At 26.2% G+C, this 21,294-nt stretch overlaps 4 protein-coding genes across 4 annotated transcripts; 2 read left to right on the top strand and 2 right to left on the bottom strand.

Annotated features, from left to right (window-relative positions):
• Nucleotides 1–5,087: 5,087 nt before the first annotated feature.
• OCT59_009171 (uncharacterized protein) lies at nt 5,088–8,462 on the bottom strand. Its single transcript, XM_066133365.1, has one exon. The coding sequence runs from the start codon at nt 8,431–8,433 to the stop codon at nt 5,209–5,211; it is 3,225 nt and encodes a 1,074-aa protein (XP_065999812.1). The 5' UTR covers nt 8,434–8,462; the 3' UTR covers nt 5,088–5,208.
• A 4,657-nt stretch (nt 8,463–13,119) lies between these two features.
• On the bottom strand, nt 13,120–13,750 carry OCT59_009170 (uncharacterized protein; the record flags this gene model as incomplete). The annotated part of the gene is made up of 4 exons (XM_066133364.1): nt 13,120–13,251; nt 13,339–13,384; nt 13,557–13,654; nt 13,739–13,750. The coding sequence occupies 4 exons, from the start codon at nt 13,748–13,750 to the stop codon at nt 13,120–13,122; spliced, it is 288 nt and encodes a 95-aa protein (XP_065999811.1).
• Nucleotides 13,751–14,582: 832 nt separating this feature from the next.
• On the top strand, nt 14,583–15,876 carry OCT59_009169 (uncharacterized protein; the record flags this gene model as incomplete). Its single annotated transcript, XM_025323254.1, has 5 exons — nt 14,583–14,629; nt 14,810–15,056; nt 15,117–15,263; nt 15,324–15,533; nt 15,604–15,876. The coding sequence occupies 5 exons, from the start codon at nt 14,583–14,585 to the stop codon at nt 15,874–15,876; spliced, it is 924 nt and encodes a 307-aa protein (XP_025183300.1).
• A 1,932-nt stretch (nt 15,877–17,808) lies between these two features.
• OCT59_009168 (uncharacterized protein) lies at nt 17,809–21,205 on the top strand. The gene is made up of 7 exons (XM_025315245.2): nt 17,809–18,828; nt 18,921–19,033; nt 19,105–19,241; nt 19,313–19,486; nt 19,589–19,987; nt 20,076–20,498; nt 20,594–21,205. The coding sequence occupies exons 1-7, from the start codon at nt 18,032–18,034 to the stop codon at nt 21,020–21,022; spliced, it is 2,472 nt and encodes an 823-aa protein (XP_025183301.1). The 5' UTR covers nt 17,809–18,031; the 3' UTR covers nt 21,023–21,205.
• Nucleotides 21,206–21,294: the final 89 nt, after the last annotated feature.

Below are 21,294 nucleotides of genomic sequence, written 5' to 3'. Positions count from 1 at the left end.
GCATGTTTTATATTCTTGTTGATAGAAATAATCTTGTAAAGTGAATTAAAAGCGTATCAATGGATGTTCTTGAGTAAGTAGTAAGAAGAATATTATGGTAAGAAGAAGGATATTATGATAAGAAGGATATTACGGTAAGAAGGATGCGCCGTTTAATCCTATTATCAAGTATATCTCATAAGAAAGGTATTCTGGTAAGATATTATGGTAAGAAGGTAAGAAGGATAAAAAAGAAAGAAAAGAAAGGGGGGAAATAAGGCCTTTTTATATATATTTTTGTTGTACAAACCAGATTTTCCCACGGGTTTGAAACTTGAAAACGCGAAAAATAGTCAATTTTCGCGTCTATTATAATCAGTTAAATAGTTAAATCAGATTTTCCCACAGACTTATGAGACTTATGCACACGAAAACGCGAAAAATAATCAATTTTCGCGTCTAGTTTTCGACTTTTCGCGCGTCTATTACGTCTATTAATAAATCTTAAGATCAGATTTTCCCACACAGTTTTGAAACTTTAAACTTCGATAACTTCGAGTCTTCGATACACACGAAAACGCGAAAAATAATCAGTTTTCGCGTCACAAACCTTAACTCAGATAATTATTACATAAATATAAGTGAACAGCCCTCGTGAGGCTATAAATATTCCCTATTGTTAAATTAGACTTATCTATTAGAGGTTATACCATAACTCCGATGGTTTAAAAGAGGTTGTTCAAGCCATCAAATCACAACCAGCCACATCAACTCCTTCTTTCCTAGCTACATTTAACTGGAGGTGATAAGATATTCAAAATTGTGTTGTGGAGGTTGTAATTTAAATATAAGTAAAAACAATTTAAATAGTCTTTTTAGACGTGAAATAATTAATTAACTTTGTAAACTATGAATACCAAACGCTGACGAATTAGAAAACGTTATGGCTGATTTTTATATGTGAAAACCAATTAATTTTTCTTGTATTAAACCTGCATCCGAAGTGAAGTTAAACGAGGACATTGTCTCTGTTTAATACTGCTGGATATTGGATTTATTAGGCTGGAAGGAAGGTTTTTGTTTGTATAAAAGAATGAACGAATAAATATATGAATATATAGGACCTTAGTATAATTTTATAGTTTATACAAAATTACAAATGTGCAAAAAAATAAAAAAAGCTTTTACTGTTAGAGATTTTTTGTTAAAAGAAAATTCTAATATACTTTATTAATTTCAGATTATACACATCGTATATTTAATGGCCTTATGAATATTTATTGTTTCTGCATTATGAAGTTCATATAGAAGAACTAGCACAAGTAAACAAATAATCCAGTAACATTTATTTCTTTAGTATACTTAAGAAAATCTAAAAGTACATGTAGCTTTTTGTTAGTGTGATATACACAGGCAGCCTCGACTCTTCCTTCTTTAGAAAAATCCGAAATTCGATTGAGTGGTATTTTTTTTTTATTTGTGGATTTGTGGCGTTAAAATAATTACTGAAATTTACGTATAATCGAATATATTATACTATAATAATCCGTTCCAGATCCAGCTCCGATATATCGTTTATCAAGAATTTAATATATATCTTGGAATATATAATAAGATTATACAGTATAATATTATTCCTCTATCAAATCAAAGGCCGAATATACTCATATTATAACATTATTCATTATCCCCTGAATTTTGTTCAGTTTATTGCTTAATCAGATTATTTTGGAATCTAAAATGATCGATAATCAACATGTTATTTATACCCATATTAAGACATGCAATATTTCCTTTATTGATAGACAATAACAGCTCATAAAATAAAAATCAGAATAATGTTAGCTAGGTATTATAATAATTTAAGCTGACTTAAAACTTTCAATGACTTTATAAAATGAAGTATACAATCTATTAATCTATTATCTATACCGGTTTTTCTTAGTAAATCCTCGATAATCTCTATATAATCAATATAATCAATAGGAAGTAGGTAGATTAATTAGATTATGCAAACAAGCCTTTTATCCTTAATTGTTTAAACAATTTCACAATTTCCAGATTTGTATAACAAGGAGTTGTTTTCAATCTAGAAAAAAAAAGTCATTTTACCTTTTCTCTCCTGTTCTTAAAAAATATTTCCAAAAAAAAAAAATTTAACGGGTGACTAAAAAATGTTTCAGTCTATCTTACAAAGTGGTCTACTAGGCGGCCTTCTAACATATTACGCTAGAAGCCAACAATTCTTTTCTGAAATTCCTCCGGTCTTTCCCGACTACTTTCCCGATAGAACTCTAATAAATTTCTTTATCTTTTCTTGGATTTCTCTGACAATTTTAATTGCCATTTCTGGAAAATTAACTCTCTTATTAAGCGCCCTTCTAACTTTTTACGCTCAAATCGATAACTTCTTCCCCAATATTCTCCCTGATTTCATTCCCGATAGAAATCTATTAAATTTCTTTATCGTTTCCTGGATATCGTTTTCATTTCTCAGATTCGTTTTCAAATGTTGTTGTTGCTGCTTTTCTTCCAACAATTCTTCCAACGATTCTATTGACTATCCTCTCGACTTTAATGGTAATTACGAATTGCTTATCGCACGAAACAATATCGCTCATCGCGCAGATTCATATAACCCGTATTCAAGACGATATAATCCGAGTAGCCAATATGGTACTAATGGAAGGTCAGCGAGGTGGAGTCACAACCGGTCAAGTCGGAATAATCATATTGTGAGGAATCATGACTATAGCTATGGACTGTAAGATATATTTTTTTTTTTATTTTATTCATCATAAATATATATATATATTTAAGAACCAAAAAGATATATATTTCTGAAGAACTTGCTCGTAGCTTAATCAGATAATATTTATTCATTACCAGTTAGACAAAATTTTAGAAACTGGACTAATTTTTTTTTCTCCTTTTTTTTTACAAACAGGCCCTATTAAACGGTTAGTTGAATATACAGTAGTTTACATGTAACATTTCAAAGGAAATTTTGTATTTTATTTTCTTTCTTATACGTATAATTTTTTTTATCCAAAAATAGATGACAATCAGAATTTATTGCATTATAATATTAGTTATCACTTTGTAAATGATGATGAATTGAAAGAAATTAATATAATTGATAGTGATCCGATTATGAATTACAGTATCATTCGTCAATAATAAAAATTATTTAACCTATAATCTTTAAATATATAAATGAATAAGATTTGTTGCATATGTTGTCGCCTAGTGATGGTTAGAAATTGGTTCAGTTCGCCGAATTTGATGCATAATATCCTTGTATGAGTTTGGTCTGTACTGGCGATTTAAGATACTATCTATCCTAAAACTGAGTACATCTTTTAAGCTGGTACTGTACGTTAATTTAACATTTGAATTAAAATTTTAATTAAATGATGCTACTCATATGTAAAAATTATTTCCAAGCATCTCGTCAATATGATTGGTTAATAATCAAGATAATGCATATCGATTGAAATAAAAATAAAGTTGGCGATCAATGCGTCTTATAAAAAACGATTATCCAAATAGTTTCCAAAACTTTATCGTTTCAGCGACAATATCTTATTACACAACTCTATCAAAACCTTTAAATAACAAAGAATGCAATAACATTAAAAATAATCATACAGTCAGACCTTCATATAATCACCCTCTATATAAGAACACCTCCTTAACCTACATATTATTTTTATTAATAAATTGACTCCTATATAGTCACGGCTCTATATAATCATTGGTTTTTTACTGAACCAATTAGGTGAATATATTATAAAGGTCTGACTTGTACTTTTTATAAATAAAATGTATTATATTATGAAAGTTGAATGATAATATTTTTAATGATGTTTTTTTTTTAGATCACATTTTTATAAATCTTTACTTTTTATTACTTTACTGTGTAATCAAGGTCAGTAAGTTTGAAACTTTAAAAAAAAACCATCTCATTTACATGCATTTACATGCATCTACATAAATACTTTTGTATAGTAGTTTTATTTCCATTGATTTATCGAATAATCCAATTGGCCAAAAAAAAAAAAACAATCAATCGTGATTATCATATTAACCATCTTTAGATTTGAACTTTTGATTGGCTAAAAATTTTCATATTTCGATAAAGAAAGTAACCAAAAATATCGATCAAATGATTTCCCATTTTTTACATCTTCAATAAAGATTGAGATTGTATGAGTTAGAAGCCAAGTTACTTTAAAAAGATCAATTTTGAATAATTAATAAAAATTATGTAATGTTTTTAATGTTTAACAAAGTTGAAACGAGTTTTAAAATCAATTAAAATGAAACCTTTTGTTTTAAAAAAAAAAATCATCGATGTATCATCTTCTTTCTTGAGAGAAAGGATCTTTAGAAACGACTAACTCTATTAACAATATTTATCGTGCGCCACCAATTTTTTATATATATTTTATAATTTATAATTTATAATTTTGAATCACTTTGAATTTTTTTTGAAATCATTAATCAAAAAATATAAATATAAAAATTAGTAATTTTTAAAAAAAAAATATTTGAAATTATACCCATAAACATTAAACCGAAAAGACCAATAAGAATTTAAAAAAAAATCGAATTAAAAAAAAAAGGATATTTTAAAACTGTGTAACAAAATCAAAAAAATAAATAAAAAGTATTTTTTTTTTTTATGGTATTTAATAATAATTGGGACTAACCATAATTTTATTTCAAAATTAATAATTTTAAAAAAGTTTAAGTTAAAAAAAAAAGAGTAAGTGTTTCAGACTTTCAACGAAAAAAAAAAAATTTATATATATGATTTTTTTTATTTTTGAAACTTCATTTTTAAAATGCAGGAGTTAATTAAAATGGTTTGATGATTTTATGTTCTAAACTTGATGAAAACACGAAAAATTCAACTGATTTTTATTTTATTTTTTTTTTTTAATGTAATTTTAAAAAAGATGCACTTTATGTAATTAAATATACAAAATTAATTAATTAATATAAGTAATAATATAAGTTATATAAAAAAAAAAGTAAATTGAATCGGTATCCTTTATCTATGATACTATGATATCAATCGGGCTATATGCGACATATAATGGTGACAAATATCAAAAATCCCAAATATTCACAAATATTCACAAATATTCACAAAATAACCGATATTTCTATATAAAATTATACTAATAAAAATTATAATAATAATATAATAAATTAGACACTTTACTCGTTAAATGCATCATTAGTAGAATCAAAATTATTAAATTGTTTAATTGAATCCATAATTTCATCTAAAACTCGACGGAGATTAGCTTTTCGTTTTTCTTTTTCTAATGCCATCCTTTTAATTGTAGGAGGATTGAATGATAAATCACGTTTGTTTTCATAAGTTTCTAAATCTTGTATTGGATACGTGAAATGTTTTACTGATAAATTTGAACCAGATGTAAAAACGTAATTAATTGCACTATATCCATCAATTCCAATCTCATTTTCATCAATATCTAAAGATTTTAATTTACGATTCGATTTTAAAGCTTCACTTAATGATAAAGCTCCTCGATCACCTATTGCATTTCCTTTGATAAATAATTTTTCTAATGTATCATTATCTTTCAATCCAGATAAACTAATACCAAGAGAAGGACCAAATCTTCTTTCAGAATCTCCATTTAAATGCAATTCTCTTATTGATTGATTTTCTCTAAAAACTTTTCCAATAACTTCACATGCTTTATTTACTGTCTTTGTAACTCTTGAAGCTATAGGAGCATTAAAATATGGGTAAGATAAATCCAAATATTTTATAACTGAATTTTCACAAAAAGTTTGTAAAAAATCATTAACCATTTCAAGATTTGAACCAAACATCGTATATCTTAATGAAAGCCAAGTTGGAGTCCAATTATTATTAATAGCATTACAAAGTTCTTTAAAACCTTGTAAAGTTCTAGTTATATGATTTCCTCCTGCCCAAACTCTTATTTTTTTACTATTTGGTGAAGTTGTAACATAAGATAATATTATGGCAATCATTTCACCACCAAGATTACAATCTTCTATATTAAAAAATCTTAATTTTGCAAATGCTGGTGATTGAATATATGCGTATAAAGCATTTATATGATTATGATCATTAAGTGAAACTCCACCTAAATTTAATGTTGTAAGTTGAGTATTACCTAAAGTTTCTATTGATATAACAGGAGTTATCATATGAATGAAAAATTTTGAACAATTACGTAAATTCAAAGATCTAAGTGATATAGTTTTTGATAAAAGTTCAGTCAAAATATTTGATTCTAAATCACACATATTATTTGATAAATTTAAAACTTCCAATTTACTTGGATCATTTGTATCTAAAGCATGTAAGATATATTCAATCGAATCATGAGTTAATTTACAATTTGAAATATCCAATTCTTTAATAGCAGATTTATGACCCGTTAAACCACTTGCTAAAGCTTGAGCACCTTCCCTTGTAATAGGATTATCACTTAATAATAAACATTCCAAACATGATTGACCTGACATAAAAGCTTGACCAATTATTGAAACAGTTTCACTAGTAATTCCACAAGATGTTAAATCTAATTTTACTAATCTAGGATTTGATAATAAAATATCATATAATACAGAACCAAGCATATTTCTACCTTTATGACGTTTAGGACCAGGTTGAATTTGAAGTTCAAAAAGGTTTATATCACGAAGAATTATTTCATGTAAAAGAGGATGATATATAAGAGAATTAAAAATTGTTACTAATTCCTGATTTGAATAAACATCATTATGACCAGATTTTGAATCCTTAGGGGGAAGTAAGATAAATCTAAAAGGTAAATTATTTACTTCTAATCCTAACATAACACTTTCAGATCCAAGTACATATTCAACATTAAAATTAATTCTTGATCTATTAACTTTATTAGCATGACATTGAGCTTCAATCATTCTATCAAATCCCATTAAAATTTCTGAAGTTTTATTACTTTCACGTTCAGGAGATAAAATCATTGATTGTAAATTTTTTGGAGTTTTTAATTTATAACCAGGATTTGGCCACCAATATGTTATAGAATCTATAGCCATACGAATTTCTAATATAATAGTTTCAGCAATGATTGAAGAAATTACTAAACTTCTTTTCATAGAATTTAAACTATTTTTAAATGTTAATTGAAAAGTATCAATAACTTTATTAGTAAAAATGTTTTTTAAACATAATAAAGGATATTGATATTTATGAAATTCAATTTCTTTTGAAAGAAATGAAGATTGTTTCTTATGATTATTATTATTAATAAAATTATTATCATTATTATCATCATCATTACCAATTAAATCGAATGGAATGAAATAAACATTATTTTTTCCTAAAATGAAAATTACCGGAAAATTTGTATCCTTAATAATGTCATTTTCAATTGAAGATTTTAATAAAACACGAAAACTGACAAGATTATTTTCATCATCATCAGCCAAATCATCCAATAATTTCAATTTTTTCATGAACCATTCACGTTGATTTAAAGTTAAATAAGGACCAACAGAATCAGCATTACGTATAGTTGATTTTAAAGTTATAAGCCATTGATGATGTAATTCAATATCAGGAGAAAGAATTGTAATATGATCATGATTTTTAGGACCCAATATATAATCAATTCTAATATGTTTTTCAGGAGAAGAAACTTCACGTACAGAATAAACTGTAGATAATGAAAGAACAATATTTTCTGATGGTAAATTTTTTGTTGATATGATGATGGAATTATAATCGATGTTGTCACGTGCCAGAGGAGGAGGAGAATTTACAAAGATTTTTGAAGCCTTTTCAATATTTTTAAAACCATAAAGCCATTTTTTTGTGAGGATAATAAAATTATTTGAAGATTTTTTAAAAGTATGAGAATCTAATTTTTTTACTTTAGACATGAATATGATTGTTTCATTATTTTCAGGAACGGGAATTTTTAATTCACTTAACATACGAACGTGTTTTGGACTACGAGAACGATTGAATTTTCCTTTTAAATTAAAAGACAAAAATTTGCTCAAAGAAGGAGCAGATTTATGAGAAGATACAGAATTTTTAGAAGAAGAATTAACCGAAGTTACAGTAGTTGTTACTATTGTAGTCGTCATTATACGTGATTTATAATCATTAACGTCATCATTTTGTGATACTATAGATAATGAATTGGTTGAATTTGTTGAATTGGTTGAATTGGAATCATTACTATCAGATTCATCAAATACAAGTTGAACCTTTTCATGGGTTTCTATCTGAGACCTTAATTTACTATTATTATCAACCCCATTTCCAATGCTATTATTAATAGAATCCACTTCTATCAAATCTACATTGTTATTTTGATAAATGGTTCCAACTCCAGCATATTGAGAATAATCTTCTAAACGTAATTGTGGTGAATATGACATTTTTTTTTTGTGTATATTTTTTTGAGAAATATTTACAAGGATTATTTATATATATACTCTATATATATATGTGTGTATTGTTATATGTATTGTGTGTATGTATATGTATATGTAAATGTTACTGTATATGTGTTATATGTAAATGTATATGTTAAAAAAAAATATTTTTTTTTGGATTTTTTTTTTTCCCGACAGATAAAAAAATAACTTTATAAGGGGGAATTTTTTTTCACGCCCTGAGGCTTTAAAAAGGGAATAATTGAAAATGATGGAATTATTTGAATAGTTATTGATTTCTTAATTTGTTTATCCCGAAACAAAATAATGGGCGTGTGAAAATGTGAAAATGTGAAAATGTGAAAATGTGGATATGTTGTTTTTGTACGTGGGAGTTTTGAGATGAATTATTATTTTTTTCGATAAATATTAACAAATTTTCGATTTTTTTTTTTTTGTTTAATCTTTTTTTTTTTAAGACCAGCTCAAAAGATTTATACATATATATATATATGTATATATATAAGCAATAAAAAAAAAAATTTTAAGAGTAAAAAAAAAAAAACAAAGAAATAAAAGAAATAAGGAGTTCAATGTAAATAGTTTTACTTTTAATAACAATTTATTCAAATTTAATGTTATACTATATATAAAAATTTTGTGCCGTTCGATAGATCAACAATATACAGTTAAATACATTGTTATAACAGTAACTTTTTTTAACACAAAATTTCAGGCGGAATTCTTAATAGATGCATCATTGATAAACATTAATTTATTTCTATAGAGCTTATTTTTTTTTTTTTGTTAAAAAAGTTTCAAAAAAAGTTGAAAAATAAGGTAAAAAGAAAAAATATTAAAATAAAGAATTTCATAAATTGAAATTTAAATGAAATCATTCCAAACTAAATTCCTTATAATATATTAATGAACTTCTTAAAGAATAATATACATATATTATTACATGTGATTGAAAGAAACAGAAAGAAAAAAGGTTTCATCTCACAGAAAAATTTTTAGTTATGTTTGTTATTATTAAAGAGATTACCACATGCAGTGTAAAATTAACCTGTTGATCGGGATGAACAAAATATTGAAAATTATGATGATGATGATGTAGTAAAAATTTTCTAAATTGGGTTCATTCTTAAATTATCTTTCTTAAAGGAATTTCCAAATTATAAATATAAAAGAAGATTTTTTTAATATAAATTCCCGATGCTCTAATCATCGCATGGTTGTACTACGTTAATATACTAAATATTATACAATTTGAAATAATTTTAATTCCCGTAGTTTTATATAATATGGTTAATTATCCCGAATTATTAACGATCCTTTTTTTTTTATTTCTTGATTTACACCGAAACGAAAATTATAATTTACTAAATTTGTTAAAAAGAATTTTTTGTAACCTTCGGTCCGGTTGTCCGTCCGTCACGTGATGTCGGAACTCGGACTTCTGTTTCTTATTTTGTAATCATTTTTCAACTACTTGTATATCATCATATATCATCATCATATATCATCACTTTTCTCCTTTTCATTTACCGGTTTTGTGTTACATTACAATTTTTTCATCTTCTGCTGATTTCAGGTGTAACCAATCTACGAGTAGATTTTTAGAGGTCTTAAAAATTACTTTTGACAATGTATAAACTTCTTATTTAATTAATTATTCAATTACTTTACCGTATAAAGTACTAGGGGGCCGATACTAAGTGAAGAACCAGGTACTATTTTTACTCTAATACTATGTAGGGAGAATTGTATAGTATATAGATATCTTTTTTAATCCTTATATAATACCGGGATTCTCGGAAAATGATGCAATTTCGTCGACAAATCCATCACATAATTTCCATCCCGTTAATATATAATTTATTATCTATCAAGGAATTGATCTATCTCTATAAGTAATATTAGAAGTCAATAACTTTTTTGGTTAAAGTATGAAGTAGACAATGAGTCTCCTTAACCTGGACTACTAGAGTACTGGTCTAAGGTTGTTTAACCTGACTAGTCAAATTTGATTGGTCAACATAATAATAAATAGCTGGTATTTTCCTCGAATTATATTGTTATTGTATTCTGGTTGAGTTTAGCAGATAATTATGAATTGCTATATATGGATAATTTAGTTAGCTCACTTTAATAACGAATTTAATTTTTAATATAGCGGATCTTCAGTATGGTACCGAATACCGATTTTAATATTTAATATATACCGAATATCATTAATTAAATGCCTTATTTACCGTTTAACGAAGTAAAATCTACTTCTCATAACGAATTTTTTTTTTTTACAATCGATTTTTTAGATTTTGTGCGACATGAAACTTTTTCACGTTGTACATTTAATATAATGAGTATATACCAAAATTATACCATATTTTTCTAATATCGTTATAAGATGGTAAAATGATAATACTTCGTGTATTTTTGACTTTATAATGATAGTACATGTATTTCGTGTACTTTTTTAATGCTAATAAAAAATAATTTTTTAATAATATTACTGCAAAATCTAACAAATATTGTGCTCTTTAAAAAATAATTTGATAAAAACACTATTCAGATACATTTGATACATTTTAAAATCAAAATATTTGAAATAAATATTATTAAAAAGTTTCGTGAAAACGTTTCTAAGACAATGTTCTAAATTCATTGGACCAGATTGAATCGTGGTCCAAGGACAAGGATATAAGGATATAAGGATGTTCGTGGACAACGTTAATATATAAGGAAGCATTGTCTATTGTCTATATATGTAAGTATATTTAGTGATACAAATTTTCAGAGTATCATGGCAAATACCAGTCCGTAAATTCTGTTAAATCAATTAGGAAATTTATTATACGTTGTATATGTTTTTCAAAGTCGATTGACAATGAAAATCGTACAAAATGATAACAATGTATAATAGACAACAATTTTTTTTTTTTAAGTAAGAATGAAATTAAAATACTTTTCTTCTTTATTAAAGAATTTCAAAGTTTCACATCTTTAATATACATTCCCAATCGGTAAATTCCTATTAAAAAGGTTACCATATCCAGTATATTCATTCATTGTGGTTATACTTTAAATCACGTAATTAGCTTTTTTATTGTTGAAATTATATATATAATTCCTTTATACATGATTCGAACTTTTATTGAAAAGAATTAGTATAAACTATCCAATAACAATTCATCATCCAACTAATGCTGGCCAAGGATTACCAACCAAAATTTAACAGAATTGTAATTCCGTATTAATTCATCAATATTACTTAACTTTTTAATATATATAATTGAACACGATTTATTTGTATTAATTATTGGCGGTGCAGTCAAAATTTTATCAATAAAACAAAATTTACTTTTTTTTCTGAAGTAAATCAATTAGAGATTTTATTAATCCTAATTACAACAATTATAAGAATAGTAAATAATATATTTGTACGTGATTCTAGGAAACATTATTTAATAAAAAACTTGTAAACATCTCGTTACATCAAGATTACGATTAATTATCAGCACAATGATGTTTTCTCATCCTACAACTTATTTTTATTTGCTTTGCCAACTATCTGCTATATTAATTTAATAATTTAGTTGTTGAATTAGCACTTTTCCATTTCTAATTGATTCAATTTGTGTATTTATCAATAATAAATTGTATTCTGAGGTCTCAGTATCACGCCGGAGTAACTGTTCTTAGTCAATGTCATAAAAGTTCCCCTAGTATCTTCAAAGGAATAGGACATGCACCTCCTTCTTTAAAGTAGCAAAAGCATCTGTCGACGACTGCATCGCCTCCACTCCAAAGCTTTCTGACGATATTTGTTCAGATTCCGGAGTACGAACCATTCTTTCATGTCATCCATACCCGCAAAATTATGTTGATTATTTTCGTAATTGGAAAGGGTTAGATGAAAAAAATATAACCGATAGCAAAAATCATATTTGAAAATGTAACCTTTGCAAATCACACTAGCATTACTATGTTCTTTTGGTGTCAACAAATCAACAAGTGTAGATAGTTTTTCATTGCATGTTTTTTACATCGATTGCAAGAAGCTAATGCTGAAATGTGTCCGCAAATTTTTCTTGCTGCTGGAATATCACAAGATACGAGGATCAAAGCAGCACGAAATGTTCGACCTGATCAGATCAACTGGCCACTACACGTCTTATACGGGAGTATCTTTTGGTCACTTCGCGTTTAATTGCTGACTCTATACGGTTTTTTAACGGAATCCTTATTAACGATTCGTAAGTTTCTGTTGTAAACCCGTTAATTGAACCGTTTCTGTAGAAACTTGACTTCCAAACAAAGTGCCTGCGTTAATTTTGGTCGTAAATTAACAGCATCTAGAAGGGCAGTCAATGTTGCTATAATATGATAACGCCAATTATGCAATTTAATCGTAACATTGCAGTTCATCGTCGTATTTTCTGATCCTTTGTTGCTGCGCCGTTTGAGTATGATTATCGAGTATACTTCGAAATAGATTTTTTAACTAAAATGTAAAATTAAGTAAAAAAGTTGAAATTAGTCAAATTTATGGTAAAATAAACTAGCAATAATAAATTATCAACCTCCTATTCATTTGGATGTACAATTGTCGTTTGATTTCTCTTGCCGATTATTATCATTATTTTCTTCTTCTTATTCTTCTTCATCTGATTTCTTATTATGCTAACTGTCTGGAGTTTGCTGATTTGTATGTACAACTAAAAAATTTAAACAATCTCTCAGTTCCATTTTTAGCCCTTGGGTTTCTGTTGCGGCTCTATCTTCGCATATCCGCTCACACATTGTTCCTTTTAGCTAAAGAAAAAGATTTAATGGGAATAGGATTGTTTATTATTTATGAAATGAAAAAAAAAAAATCTAAATAAAAGATAGAGTGTTTACCTTGTTTCTAATAATATACTGACTTTTATGACAAACTTTCTTCAAACTTTATAACGCGTAAAGTTTGATAAGTCAGAATAAGATAACTAAGGTCCATGACGCGATTTATCAGTGGATTATATGTCCAAAGAATTCTTGCTTACTGATTGTAATAAAAAATATATCATTGTTTCTATACGTTATCAGTTTTCATCAGTTTCATCTGTTTACAATTTCACATTATTATTCTAAAATTAACCCATGATCCAGTTTTATTTATTATATTGCTAAAAAAGTTCATTCCCTTTTCAAGGCTAATACTTGATATTGCAATTACCTGTAAAAAAAATAAACATAAAATACTTTAGTCAAAAATCTAAATCAGATAATCAGCTTTAATCATCTTGTCCTTTTTTCTTACCAGAAAAAACATGTTTAGATAGTTTAGATAGAAAGTCAACTATACTTGTACGAGAAATGCAACGTCGGAATTAAATAAAATTAGTTTGCAAAGTTCAAAAATGCTACATATTTGTTTTGCTTAGAACTTTCGTTTGTAATGCTTGGTGATTTCAGGAATATGTTTGTTTTACAATAAACTTCGGAAGAAATGAAAGGAATAAAAAATTTGAAATTTTTTTTGTTGGAAAGATTTTTCTGTTGCACAATGATAATCATCTCGGCAATAATTTTTTCCAAGTAAACCGTACTTTGTTGCAATGAGGCTGAAAAGATTGGGCATAAAAAAAATAGAAAAAAAAATACTAGATAATCAAGTAATCAAGCGTACTGCATATTTCTATCGTGAAAATCATACAAGTAAAATATGATATTATACCAAAATATTCCCGTGCTAATCGTTATTATTATTTTTTTTTTTTAGGGAGTATTATATAATTAATGCATGTAAATGTAAATGAATAAATGATAATTACTACTTTGAGTAATCAATTTTTTGTCAATATGGATATAAGCCACATAACAATTTTTGATCTTTGATTCAACGACTGAATTAAAAATTGATATCTTAGATTCCCCTGAATCCCCTGAATCCCTGATACATATGAACATATGAACAATAATTACCAAAATTAGATACTTTGGTGGCATTACGGCATTACGATGACAAATGTCAGATCATCTCCATATTTGCTGAAAGTAACTGCGGATAAAGAGTCTAATTATCAAAGCGGATTTGATATGATGCTGATTTATATCGTATTGATTTATGTTATGTACGATTTATAGATTTTTTTTTTTTAGACATGTCGTGCAAAACCATCTCTGCAAAAGAAATTTCCGCAAGTTATAGGTAACATCTAATAACATGTGAAGATTTTAGTTAAGAAAGTAGTTTTTGTACTAAATAGTCAAGTAAAAAGAGATCAAAATTGGAATCATATGGCATCCCCATCAAATTTTTTAGTCTATTCGAATTATAATGAAAACAAGTTTACTATGATAATTTTTTTTTGATCTTAAATTCTTTTAGAGAAGAATTAAAGACTATGATAAAAACTCGTGGAATTAAACCAAAACTTGTTGGATTTCTTGCTAATGAAGATCCTGCTTCTATAAAATATGCGGAATGTACATCGAAAACATGTGAAGAAACTGGTGTAATATTTGAATTGAGAAAATGTAATAGAGAAGAATTAAAAGATCAAATTATTGAAGCAAATGAAGACGATAGTGTACATGGTATAATGGTGTATTATCCAGTATTTGGAGATCTTCAGGTAAGCTAACTAAAAAAGAGATTTAAAAATTCTTTTTTAAACCATTCCCTTTTTTTTTAGGATCAATATCTTCAAAACGTTGTTAGTGTCACAAAAGATGTAGAAGGATTGTGCCAAATATGTAATTCATATCAAAATATCCCATATCTTGACGAGGAACAAATTAAAAATTACATCATTCCTTGTACTCCATTAGCCATAATTAAGGTAAAATAGTTTTAAAAATTTATTTGTAAATGTAAATTTAATCTTTCAAACATGTTTTAGGTAATGGAATATATTAGGGTATATAATTCGGTTCTTTTATATGGAAATCGATTACATGGATGCGTAATTACTATAATTAATCGTAGTGAAATTGTAGGACGACCTCTTGCTGTTTTATTAGCTAATGAAGGAGGAAAAGTATATTCTGTAGATATTAATAATATACAAGAAATTCATCATGGAACCGAATTGAAATTAAAAACATATGAGGTATTAAAAAGAAATTGAAACTTTTAAAGTTTTTTATTTCCTAATATATAAATTTATTTATTTTAATTAGGTTCGAATTACAAATTTGAAACTTGAGGAAATTTTACCAATTTCAGATGTAGTAATTACAGGAGTTCCAACACCTTCTTATAAAGTTCCGACTGCTTTATTACGTGAAGGAGTCATAGCTATAAATTTTTCCGCATTTAAAAATTTTGAAGATAATATTAAAGAAAAAGCCAGTATTTATGTTCCTACAATAGGTAAAATTACCATTACAATGTTGGAAAGAAATTTATTGAAATTGTATGATCGACAATTATCTCTAAAGAATGAAGAATGAATACGCTTTATAATTATATGAATGTATTAAGGGAAGCTCGTATATGTACAGTTAAATAAAACAGTAGTATACTGGGAGACGCGCCAAGTTACAATTGTCACATCGTAAAGATCTGTCACATTGTTCAAGAGTGAAATTGTTATCTAGTTGGAATGAACTGGACATTGTTCTATACATTGATAAGAAATCACATCCGTATTTTTAGAAATCGAATTAGATATTATAAATAAATATTGTATTATTGTTATCGGATTTAAAGAATCTAATAATAATTCAAATTCCGAATTAGGTTATAAAAACCAGCATTAGGCGGTTTGAAACAAATTGCTTAAATAACATAATTAAATGTTTCATGTTATTACCTTATTAAGATTTCTTTTTACCCTAAAATGTGATACATTGCAAGGTTCACTGTCAATAAGGGTATTAGTGGATATCTGATATGACAATATCATTCGGGGTTGATACACTAAATAAGATGAATTGTCCGCTTATTCTGCTAATCCTGAATATTTCCGGTACCTTCCTGCCAAGTGTACCATTACTGTTTTATCTGGAACTTTACTCAATAATAGAAGGAGAATATTAATATTACAATCAAATGAGAGAATCGTTAATTTATACGTTACGTAACCTTTTCGATAGATTTTATGATCAGCAATCACTAATTTCTTTAGGTCTAAACGATTTCTTTCCAAATTAGTATTAAGATGTTAAAATATACGCAATTTAAAATTCTTCTGGGGCAAAAAAAAAAGAAACTTGATAAACTTGATAAAGTATAGTATGTAGATCAAATTGATCAACACAATACACAAAAGAAACAAAGAAAACAATGAAATAATGTATAATGTAATATAATTTAAACCTGTCGGCAATTGAATTGCTTTTGCCAAATTTTACATTTCGTACAAAATAATGAATTTTTTTTTTTGAAAATTTTCAAATTTTCTGCGGAAAAATCCCTGATTTGATTATTCAATGAAAAAATATCTGAAAATAATTTTAATTATAAATAAATAAATAAAATTTCTTTTTTTTTTCCTTAAAAAAAATAAAAATAAAAATAAAAATAAAAATAAAAATAAAAAAAATAAATAAATATGCAAATATAAAAAAAATATAAATCATAATAAAAAATATATATGTAATAAATTATTTTTAAAAAATTATTTAGAATCAATATATCAAAAATTTCTTTTTTTTTATGTTCTAAATTTGGTCAATCATTTTAAAAAAATTATATATTTTTGGAAAAACTATATCAAATTTATTATTAATCAGCGCCTTGAATTAGAAATTTTTAATGAAAAAAAAATAAATAAATAAAATAAAATAAAATAAAATAAAAAATATAAAATAAAAAATATATATAAAATATATATATATAAAATAATTAATAAAAAGTAAATAATTAAAATTTCACATAATTTTTTTTTTCATCTTTATGAAATTTCGTAAAAATGATAAATTAACAAAATTTTGCATTCATTCTTTAAGCCTAAATCAAGTTTTTATTAGATCATAATGATGATATTCCCGATGAATGTTTCAAATTATGATCATCAATTGAAGTAAATATGGAAAAAATATACCAATAATTCAATAATTATGGATTATAATTTGTTAAATGATCATCTATCTTAAAATATAATTTATAATACAGAAATGCGTAATCATTTACCCAATTCAAATTTCCGATTTGAAAAAATATCAAATAAATAAATATCAGGAGATAAAGCATCTGATACTGCATCATTTTTTTTAAAATAGTTAACCTGTTCCGTTTTGGTAAGCTTTCTATTGAATCCGAAAAAAACAAACAAAAACCCTAAAAGTCTGGAAATGTTGTGCTTTTTTTGTTAAACAACGACTTAATATAAAAACTTACCATTTTTTACCTTCTTTTTAAAAAAAAAGGGAATGGTTTTTTTTTCATTTTTGTAAATATAACACGTTATAAATAGTTTGAAAATTCTTATTTTAGATTCCCCTGAAAAAAAAAAAAATTAAAAAAAAAATTTCATTAACTCTTACAATATTGGAAACAATTAAAGTTCATTTAATAAAATCATTTAAAAAGTCAATAAAAACTTTTTTTTACAAGTGTTTTTTTACTTATTGTTAAAATTCTCGTTGAAAAAAAAAAATTAATATGAACAATTTAAACCTTAATTCAGATCCAAAAACTCTTTTCCTTGACAGCAATATTAACCAAGACATAAAAAAATTATCTCGTTCAAAGTCTGAAAACTCTCCTAAATATCAGAATAAAAAGGGTGGTCTAATGCGCCGTAATTCAAGTAATGATAGTATATTAGGAATAAATTCATATTTTGATAAAGAAATACCGCCTCCTCCTCCTTATGATGTTCATTCAAATTCTAGTAATCCAAATTCTACCACTATTACAACAACAACAACTACTACTACTGTAACAACTGTTACAACAACTATGATATCAAACTCTGGTGATTCCACATTAAAACAACAACAACAATCAGATACGAATTCATCAAGTAATGTTGAACTTCCAAATATTACTGTGGTTTCTTATGAATCTTCTTGTGATACAAATAACAACGAACCGAAAGTTCTTGAAAATTCAAATTTCGCGTTGAATGGTGATAATAAACGTAAGCGTTCTGGATCTGCTCCAAGTGTTCCTATTATCTCATTTAAAGGTCAAGACGAGAATAAATATAAAAGTAATACTGTACCTTCAACAAAATCAATGGTAAATTTATTAGATTCAGGAAGAAATACTGTATTATTAAATAAATCTTATAAAGAGTCTCCACAACAATATCTTGAAAAATTACGAGATACTTTATCTAAATCAGAATTGGCTACTTTACTCACTAAAAGTAAAGATGTATTTCATGAAACTGTATTACGAACTTACATGGAAACTTTTGATTTCACTAGTGATCCGATCGATATCGCTTTAAGGTAAAGATTTTTTTATTTATCTGTTTGATTAATTTAATTTTTAAAAAATTTGATATATATTCATATATATATATATATATATATTTAAATAGAAAATTCCTTATGGATTGTCATTTGCCAAAGGAAACTCAACAAATTGATCGTGTTATGGAATCTTTTGCAAAGCGATATCATGATTGTAATCCGGGTTTATTCACTTCACCAGGTATGTAGAATTATAAATTTTAATTTAAATTATATGCACAATGATTTTTAATTATAACGTTATACTTTTAGACACTACGTATGTCCTTTCGTTTTCATTGTTAATGCTTCACACCGATGCATTCAACAAGAGTGTGAAACGTAAAATGACAAAAGAAGAATTTGTGAAAAATTCAAGGATTGATGGAGTTCCCCCAGAGATATTAGAAGTAAATTTTATTAATTTATTGTTATTTTTTATTCATCCTAATAAAAATAACTTAACCGAGTTCTATTTTAGATTCTTTATGATAATATCACCTTTATGCGATTTATCTATGCTGATGATGATACGGATGTAAATGGTCAAACTATGCTTTCTTCATCTTCTAGTAAAAATCGTAATTCAATGATATTTGGATTACTGGATCGATCCTCATGTGTCAAAAATGATCCTTACTTCGTCATCAAACATGTAAATTTTTTTTTGTTCATAACATATTTTTTAATCGTTAATCTTTCAAGAAGAAAGTTAGATTTTTATTTTTATTTTCTTTTTTTTTTATTTTTGATTTAGAAAGTTCCAACTGAATACACTCCATCGATTGAACATCTTGTACCAATTGAAAATCCTTTTTCACATAAAGGAACGCTTTCTGAATTCGATACAGTTGGTATTCACCGAGCATTTACAACGTCTCATACTATCCGTATCACAGGAGTGAGAAATAATGAAACGTTTAATCAAACATCATCTTCAATACATCCTTTAGATGATGAAGAAGGGACATTTCTTCTTAAAATCACTAAAGTTGGAAAATTAAGTCGTAAAGTTGATTTATTGGAAGGAAAAAAAGCTGGAGTTATGATGAGAAGTTGGAATCATTATGGTGTTATTTTAAGTGGAAGTCAATTAATGTTATTCAAAGATGATGATTGGTTCGACTCTAAAATTGCCGATTTGAAAGATCCATCGGTAATGTTATCTCGATTAACTTGAATTTCCTTTTTTTTTAGAAAAAAAGTAAAAACTAATTTAATCTTTTTATTTTTCTTTAATAAAGAAATCAACAACATTGTCTACATTAAAACCGGATGTACTCTTAATGACCTCAGAATCAGTTGCTTTATATGATAATAGCTATACGAAATATAAGTATGTATTTCGTCTAACATGTCCAAAAGGTAATCAATATCTTTTCCAAGCTGAAAATGAGGATGAAATGAACGATTGGATTACAAAGATAAATTATGCAGCCACATTTAAGACGGTTGGATTAAAAATGAGACACACTAGAAGCAGTAGTTTAAATCGTATTAAGAGTTTAAGCGTCAGTAATGTCAACATTATCAGTAATGTCAGTAATGGAACTAAAGTTCACAAAGAAAAGAAAAATACTTGTCCACAACCATACTTTAATTATCAACAAAACCGTAATGATGGTGGTAATATAAATGATGTCCATCGCAGATCAGAAGTTCTAAAAGTGTGTACATTTTTTAATTTGTTTATGTAATTTCATCATTTACTTATTTACTAACATTTAAAAAAAATATTTTTTTTTTTTACAAATAAAACTAGTTAAAGATCGCAGAACTTGATGGAAAAATTGCAACATTGAAATCACAATTAGATGCAGATATTCGATTTAGGAATAATTTAACAATAATGATTCCATATAAAGCGACAACAAAGGATAAAATGATTCAAGTAGCAACAGATTTAGGAAAAAGATTAAGACAAACATTTTTGGAGTTAAGTAGATTAAGTTGTTATCATGAGATTATGGAAAAAGATTTATATTCAACAATAATTGGAGATAATTGTTATTGGCAAAAAAGAAAAAGCATGCATAGAAATCATAAACATCTTTCCCACTTTTTTACAACTAAAAAAAACAATCATCTTAATTCAAAATATAATACATCAGACGGATATAAGAGTGATGGAGAAGTTAGCATTAAGGATAGACCAGCTACTTTTAATATTTTTTCATCATCCGAATTTTAATTAGTTTCTTATTTATTAACATAAAAATTTCATTGAAAGATCATATTTTTTTCTGTATATAATATAAAGTTAGACGTTTATGTACATTATTTAACATAATAAAATGTAACATTCAGTATTATAGACTTTTTTTATAAAAAAAAAAGATTTAAGTAAATAAAAATGAAAATTTTACTCTTTTCATACTTTTCATGTCTCAAATATTAAGGGCAGTGTTGTACACAGAACATATCCAGTGATTTTTGTTGGACACGGACGTAAGTATGGCTGGC

This window comes from Rhizophagus irregularis, chromosome 17, assembly GCF_026210795.1.
Source record: "Rhizophagus irregularis chromosome 17, complete sequence".
In the NCBI taxonomy this organism is placed as follows: domain Eukaryota; kingdom Fungi; phylum Glomeromycota; class Glomeromycetes; order Glomerales; family Glomeraceae; genus Rhizophagus; species Rhizophagus irregularis.
This window is presented reverse-complemented; position numbering and strand designations above follow the sequence as displayed.